A 7,867-nucleotide genomic window follows, 5' to 3' on the forward strand; every position below is an offset into this window, starting at 1 on the left:
TCTCTCTCTCTCTCTCTCTCTCTCTCTCTCTCTCTCTCTCTCTCTCTGTCTCTGTCTCTGTCTCTCTGTCTGTCTCTCTCTCTCTGTCTCTGTCTGTCTTCCTCCGTCTCTGTCTCTCATATGGTCCCTTCTGGAGAAGAAGGTCCCTTTGTTCCCATCCTCTCACAGGACAGACTAGCACTACAGGCTTCAGAGATGGCCGAGGCGCGTCCAGAACACACGCATGAGGCTTTCCCTTGGGCTGTTCACTTCTCCCAGATGGGAGGCCCCTCCCTGGAGCTTTCTTTCGTCCTGAGCCTGGCCGGGCAGTGCTGCTTCCCAGCGAGTGACCCTCCAGGGAGCGCCTCATGGCCGCAGGATAAAAAGGAAACTCCTGGGCCTCGCCCTGAGGGTCGTATCTCCACTCCAGCCTACCTGGAGATCTTGTAGCTTCCTGACTTGCGGAGTCCATCTCCCACCTCCCAGCCTTTGCAAGGCTGTTGTCCTGCCTCTGCTATGCCTCTTCTTCCTTCCTCAGAATCCCTTGAAGGCTAAGTGGAGGCGTCCCCCCCCCACTCCCTCAGGGAGCCCCCCAGGGCGAGCCCTTCCTTCCTTGGCCAGAATGGGGGCTCGGGGAGGGCAGGATCCTGTCCTGGCCTCTGGGTCCCTGGCAGGGTGCCGGGACACGGCCGAGGGTCCGAGGCGCCTTACCGTCGCAGTCGGCTTCGTCGGACTTGTCCTGGCAGTCGACCTCTCCGTTGCAGCGCCAGCGGAGGTCGATGCACTGGCCCTTCTCGCACTGGAACTGGGCGGCCGAGCACACGGGGCAGTTGGCCTCGTCGCTCTGGTCGTCGCACTCCGGGAAGCCGTCGCACCGCCAGGCCATCGGGATGCAGTCGATCTCGCCGGTGGCGCACGTGAACTGGTCCGGCGAGCAGGTGGGGGGCTCTGGGGGGAGAAGGGCGGGAGCCCCGGTGAGCGCGGCCGGCCACGGCCGGGGAGCCCCCGAGTTATTCGTGCTGGCTCAGGACCCACCTCCGCACGTGAGAAGGTTCTGCAGGAGCACCAGGTGCACCGGGCACGAGCAGCGCGGCGTCCCGTCGCCTTTGGCGATGCAGATGTGCGAGCAGCCGCCGTTGTCTCGGGAACACGGATGGGCGGCTGTGGAAAGGAAGCAGACGGCTCAGGGGCGACCCCGCACACCCCTCCTGCCCCTCGGGAGGAGCCAGACTGGAAAGTCCGCGTCCAGATCCGGCTTCCGGCACCTCCTAGCGAGGTGACCCTGGGTAAGTCACGCCACCCTGTTTGCCTCAGTTTCCCCATCTGTAAAATGAGTCGGAGCAGAGAATGGCAAAGCACTCCAGTCTCTCTGCCAGGAAGGCCCCCGGGGGGTCATGAAGAGTCAGACGCGACTGAAAAATGGCCAGACAATAACAAATGACCATCTCACAGAAGAGGATCTAGTCCGCACGACAGTTATGATAACTGGCATTCTCGGAGCACCGTCGAGTTTACAAGTTGGCATCGCGCGTCTCACAGCTACAGAGGCAGCTGCTACGGAGGCCGACTGAAGCCAAGTGACTTGTCCAGGGTCACCCGGCCACTGCCCCTCTGAGGCTGGATTTGAACCTCCGGGCCCAGGGCTCTCCCTGCTGAGTCATCCGCTGCCTTGGGGCAGGGCCTGAGCGGTCAGAGGCCGGACAAGGGGACTGGCCCTGGGCCCCCCACCCCGCGGCTTAGAGAGGAAGAAGCGGGGGGTCCTGAGGGGCCATCCCAGGCTTCAGGCCCACGAGCATCGGGGAAGGGCTGATGTGTGCTGGGAGCCGACCAAGCATGGTTCCTGCCCCCTCCCCAGGAGCCGGGCTCTGCAAGGAGGAATACCACCGGCGATCCCTGGGCGGGCCAGGAGAGAGGGGCCAGCAGGAGCCCGGGGAATCCCTGTGGACCCAAAGACCAGCGGCCGGACTCCGGGGTCGGGGGTGCCTCTGGCAGAGGCTCCGGACACAATCCTGGCTGCAGGGGGCACCCTCCACCCTCACAGGACCCAGAGGGGCCGCCCCGCCGGCCGTCCTACCGAACTCCTCCATGTTGACCTCCTCCACGGCGTGGATGCCGGTCAGGTGGGAGATCCGGCCCTGGATGCGGGTGCGCCTGGCGCCGCCGGCCTTGTCGATGCGCTCGATCATCTGCTGCTGGCGGTCGATCCAGTACAGGTGGCTGCCCAGCACGGTCAGGCCCAGGGGCTGCACGATGTTGGAGTCCTCCAGCGTCACCCGGTTTGCTCCTGCAAGGCACGGAGGAGGGGGGCGTCGCGCAGCGGGTGAGGGGCATCGGCCGGCTCTGCCCTAGGATGAAGCCACAGGCCACAAAGGCAGGGGCAAAAAGCCGGTGCCCTCTGTGTTCTGGCGGGCACAGCCTCGGGGAGAAGCAGCCGGCGGTGCCAACTCTTCAATCCTTTATTAGGAAGTTACTATAGGGGATAGCGAGGGGGCTCCATGGAGCCAGACCAGGAGAGCGGAGGTCTGGGGTTCCCATCTGGCCTCGAACCCTTCCTAGCTGGGTGACCCTGGGCCAGTCACCTAACCCCATTGCCCAGCCCTTCCTATTCTTCTGCCTCGGAACCGATGCCCAGTATTGGTGCTCAGCTGGAAGGGAAGGGCGTAAGAGAGAGAGAACTTAGTATGAGCCCAGAAGGGGATCATCCCTAGGAAGGACACATGTCCATTTCTACAGGAGGAGCCAGAACATCCCACTGGAACCCCCAGTGGCTGTGGGCCAGCCTCGGCTCTGACCCCTGACATCAGAGGCCTCTGAACCCTACCAGGAATAATGATAAGGGGGACGGGGAGGCAAGAGGCATTTATATGGCACCTACTATGTGCCAGGCACTGGGCTGAGCAGTTTTATTTATACCCAGATATAATGGCATGAGCTCCCCACAATAACCCCTTGTTAACAGCTGAAGAAATCGAGGCAGACAAATGTTAAGCAAATTGCCCAGCAAGCACGAATCGGAGGCCAGATTTTATTTTTAACCCCTTGCCTTCTAGACTCAATCCTGAATATTGGTTCCAAAGCAGAAGAGCAGTAAGGGCGAGGCAATGGGGGTTAAGTGACCTACCTGGGGTCACACAGCAAGGGGTATCTAAGTTCAAATTTGAACCTAGGAACTCCTATCTCTAGACCTGGCTCTTTGTCCGCTGAGCCACCCAACTGCCCCCAATCTGAGGCCACATTTGAACTTAGTCCTCCCTGATTCTGGGCCCGGCACTCTTTCCGCCACACCACCAGCCACCTGGGACAGGAATCGGGACAAGAACTGGGGTTCTTTGGTCGGGGGAACTGCCAGGTGAGGAAAGCACCCTTTACCCAAGCAGGCTGGCACTCTGTGAACCCTTCGGTCTCCAAGCTCTCCTGGGGCTCTGGGAGGCCACAGATTTGCCCAGGGCCACATGGCCAGCATTTGAGGGAGGTGGGACTCTCTCCCGGTCCCTGTGGCTTCTTGGCAAGCCCCTGCCTAACACATCCCCTTCCCTCCGATAAGAGCAACAACAACGGCCCTGAGGATGATGATGGCTGACTCTCTATGGCCCTTGAGGGCCCGCAGCTTATGAAGACGACCTCATTAGACGTCTTCTGTGACGTCTCTTCTCATGACGTCCCTGTGAGATGGGCCCCATTTCCAGAGGAGGAGATGGAGGCTCAGAGGGGCCTCTGACTCATCTGCAGTCCCAGGGCTGGCAGGTATTCACCAGGAGGCTGGAGACACTTGGCACAGCTTTTGGGGGCCACAAAAGAGGGGCACACCCAGCTATGGGCCCCTGAGAAACTGGGGTTATTCTATGGTGCTTGAGGAGGGCCCCACAGAAGGGAGGGATGCCTTCTTCAGTATCACCTCGCTAAGATGCCCGCAGTCCCCTGGGAGCCCTAGAAATCTCCTGGAGATTGGCTCTCTGTCGCTGATGACTGCAGTGGGCACCAACCCTGAGCTTTGGGGGTTCCTGAATTCTCCAAATGCAGCAGGCATAGGACTGACCCTCCCTTCAGGCCATCAGCCCCATGCTGAGGGCCCTTCACGCTGAAATGCCCCTGCCCAGGAGGCAGGGTGAGGGCCGACTAGAAGGCCACCTAGATAGCCCTCAGCCCCGGGCCCGGCCAACCCAAGAGGGCCACAGCAGAGCACGTACCTGTCAGGTCACAGCTCTCGATGCGCTTCAGGTCAGCGTCCACCCAAAAGAGCTTGCCCAGTTTGTTGTCAACGACCAGGGCCACTGGCCGGATAAGGCCGGTGGTGAAGAGCACTTCCCGCTCGGTGCCATCCAGGGCTGCCCGCTCAATCTTGGCAGCACGGTCCTGCATGTTGGTGAAGTACAGGTACCTGCCAAAGACAGGTGAGGGGCCATGAGGGAGGGTGGCCAGCAGAAGGGTCCTCCCTCCTTTCACACAAGCCTTAAAGAGGCCAGGAAACTAATTTGGAAGAATGAGAATGGAAGCCTCCTGAGAGCAGGGACTGTGTCGTTTCTCATCATTCTGTCTCCAGAGGGTACCTCTCAAAGGTCATTTGAGCTGGTATCTAAAGATACCCTGGAGTCAGGGCTCCTGAGTTCAAATTCTCCCCAACCCTTACTAATAAACAAGTTACTCAGCCTCCCTGGGTCTCAGTTTTCTCAACTGTAAAATGAAATGGGTAGAACTTGTTGGGCCAAAGTGCCTTTGAGATCTAGATCTATGAATATAAGATTTTATAGATGGGGAAACTGAGGCACAGAAGAAAGGGGAAAGACTTGACCAAGGGCATACAAAAAAGCAAGTGAAAGAGTTAAGATTTGAACTCAGCTCCTTTGATTTGTAAATCAAGTCCTCTTTTCATGGCATCCACCACCAAAATTCAATTTAATAGGAAGAATCGTTATAGGAACTGGGGAAGGTTAGAGATGGCCCAGTCTCCATCTTCAACTATCTTTTGCTGTTCAACCATTTTCAGCCATGTCCAACCCTTTGTGACCCTCGTTTGAGGCTTTCTTGGCAAAGATCCTGGAGTGGATTGACATTTCCTTCTCCAGCTTATCTGACAGATGAGGAAACTGAGGCCAAGAGGATTAACAGAGCGAGTACATTTCTGAGGCCAGATTTGAACTTAGGAAGATGAGTCTTCTGAGTCTGGGCCTGGAACTCTATTTCAATTGAAATATTTTCTATTTTTCTGTCCTTTCCCTGCTTACCCTTCTTCCAACTGAGAAAGAGAAACAGACAGACAGACAGACAGACAGTCAGACAGACTAGAGGAGAGGTGTATGGTGGGTTGTTTTTTTTTTTTTCCAATTTGTTTGGGATTCTTTTTTTTTTTTTTTTTTTTGGTGGACTTCTCCTCCAAAGGGATTCTGTAGACCTTGAAGGATGAATCAGATTTTTCCAAGGTTCTCTTTTTTTTTTTTTTAAGGCTTCAATTTGTCCACTAATTTAGGACGTGGTTTGGAAGGTTCAAAGTCCTGCCTTTCGTGGCAGCGGACATTCTGAAATGTCTCTCATCGATAGGTATGTTTGAATAGAGTGGGTGTTGTTGAACGACCAAACAAACGCTCTAGGACTCTTCTCGGCGGGGCTATACAGAGAGGAAAAATTATTTTGCACTGCCCTAGAGGGCAGAAAGAGGACCAGTGAGTGGAAACTTGGAAAAAGGCAGATCCAGACTTCATTTCAAGAAGAGCTTCTTAAAAATGGACGGTGTCCAATAATGAGGTAGTGAGATCCCCATCGTGGGAATTTAATAAATACTTCTCAAAGATGTTTTAAAGAAGATTCCTGTACCAAGCGGAACGCTGAACTGGATGGCCCACTATAAGATTCCTTCTAGCTCTAAAATAATCATTTCTGAATTGGACAATTCTGAAATGGACAAACGTAATATCCCTTGCAGACTTCCTGGTCTCTCAGGACATCAAGGGGTCCAGACTTCCATCCGCCTCAGGCCTCATCCCTTGATGTGAAGCTCAGAGGGGACATGATTTGCCCAGGGTCATAGAGCTAGTGACTTGGTTTGAGGCTCACAGGGGCTCGAATCATGATGTAGTAGTTTTAATGTTTCAGTGGCAGAGTTAGAACCCGTGTCCTCCTAACTCCAAGTCTAGCATGGCATCACCTCTGGGATACTGCCTCATTCCCTACAGCAACGGTCGGCAACCTTTTTGGCCGTGAGAGCCATAAACGCCTGCGGAAGGAGGAGGATGGAGGTGGAAGGCGCAGGAATATGGGGAGGGGGCTGAAGGGCCCCCTGGGGCACATCCTGGGGCTCGAGAGCCAACCCCTGCCCTACAGACACAGAACTAAAAATAACAATCAGAGCTAATTCAATTGCTTACACTTGGAGAGTGCCTTCTGGTTTATGCTGTGTTTCAGAAACATTATTTTATTTGACCTTCCAACCAATACTGGGCAGAAGGAACTGCTCTCTAATCGTCATTGTCTAGAAGCGGAAACCAAGACTTGTAGTTGAGAAATGACTTTCTCAGGTGTATTTTGTGCCTCCTAGTATTAACTGACATTTCTAGGTCCTTTATACACACCCTTCCAACACCATATTGGGAACTATGTTCTTAGAGTCTCTTCTTTGCATAGGAAACTGCTTTCTCCATGACTGGTAAGTGATTGGGGTGGGATTTGAACCTTGGACTCCATCAGGCTAGGCTACCTCAAGACTAGAAAGGAAATGGAAGCCAGGATCTGAATCCTGGTGTTCTAACTCTAGAGTAGTGATTCCCAAAGTGGGCGCCACTGCCCCCTGGTGGGTGCTGCAGCAATCTAGGGAGGTGGTGATGGCCACAGGTGCATTGATCTTTCCTATGAATTGCTATTAATATTTTTTAAAAATTAATTTCCACGGGGCTGAGTCATATTTTTTCTGGAAAGGGGGCGGGAGGCCAAAAAAGTTTGGGAACTGCTGTTCTAGAGCTATCCTTCCTTCCATGCATGCATGCCCCTGGTAGGACGAGTTCCATCCCCACCACCACCACCACCACAGTCCCTCACCCGCGCTCGGCATTAACCACAATGGCTCTGGGCTTGTCATGGTCCCCTCGAAGGACCACTCCAATGGCTTCCCCATTCAGCCGGTGGACATTAATGGTGTTGGTGGCCTCACAGGTCCAATACAGGGTGTGGCTATAAATATCAATGCTGAGATCGTGGGGCTGCTTTTCCGAATTCTGGCCTTGGTTTGCAGAAGTCACGACAAAAGGCTGCAAGACAGAATCAAGAAAAAGCTCAGAGCGTCAGTCCTTTGAATGGGTATATCCTAGGCTGCGAGATCCTCGAGGGCCGACAGTGTACTTTCTCTAAATTCTGTATTAATGTCCACCATATAGTAGGCATATAATAAATGCATTTTTCTGATGTATTCAATTCAGGAAGCAGGAAGCAACTAAAGAGCAGCAGGCACCAGGGATAGAAGCATGTGCACAAAAAATTTCGACAGTCTGTTCCCAGGGAACTTGTACTCTACTGGGCGAGGATATAAAATGGCCACTGGATAGAGACGTGGATGTTGAGTTCAGGTCAGATTAGCCACTTGACTTGGGTTCAAATCCCAACTTTAGTATAGTCTTGTGATCATGGGCAAATCATTTCACCTCTCCCAGACTCAGTTTCTCTATTTATAATAGCATCTACCTCAGAGTTGTTATAAGGACCAAATGAGACAAAGTATGGAAAACATCTACAAATTTTCCTTTTCCCCGCTTCCTTCTTTTCTCCTACCTCCCTCCTTCCTTTTTTCCTACCTCCTTCCCTTCTCCTTTCTTCCCACTTTCCTTTTCTTTCTTTCTTTCCTTCCTTCCTTCCCTTCCTTCTTTCCTTCACCCCAGCCTCTTTCCTTCCTTTCTTCCTTCCTTCC

General features: G+C 53.9%; 1 protein-coding gene across 2 annotated transcripts; it reads right to left on the reverse strand.

The window, feature by feature from the left end:
• Positions 1-54: 54 nt before the first annotated feature.
• On the reverse strand, positions 55-7,755 carry LOC123254783 (low-density lipoprotein receptor-related protein 5-like). 2 transcript variants are annotated; one of them, XM_044683710.1, is made up of 5 exons: positions 7,006-7,755; positions 4,167-4,357; positions 2,054-2,263; positions 1,015-1,140; positions 55-927 (listed from the first exon to the last, which is right to left on the reverse strand). In XM_044683710.1, exons 2-5 carry the CDS (start codon positions 4,336-4,338, stop codon positions 560-562), a joined length of 876 nt encoding a protein of 291 aa, XP_044539645.1. In that variant the 5' UTR covers positions 4,339-4,357; positions 7,006-7,755; the 3' UTR covers positions 55-559. The 2 variants fall into 2 exon arrangements, with proteins under 2 accessions (XP_044539645.1, XP_044539646.1); XM_044683711.1 differs by lacking the exon at positions 7,006-7,755 and having other exon boundaries at positions 4,167-4,639.
• Positions 7,756-7,867: the final 112 nt, after the last annotated feature.

This window comes from Gracilinanus agilis, unplaced genomic scaffold (assembly GCF_016433145.1).
Source record: "Gracilinanus agilis isolate LMUSP501 unplaced genomic scaffold, AgileGrace unplaced_scaffold32353, whole genome shotgun sequence".
NCBI classification, from domain to species: domain Eukaryota; kingdom Metazoa; phylum Chordata; class Mammalia; order Didelphimorphia; family Didelphidae; genus Gracilinanus; species Gracilinanus agilis.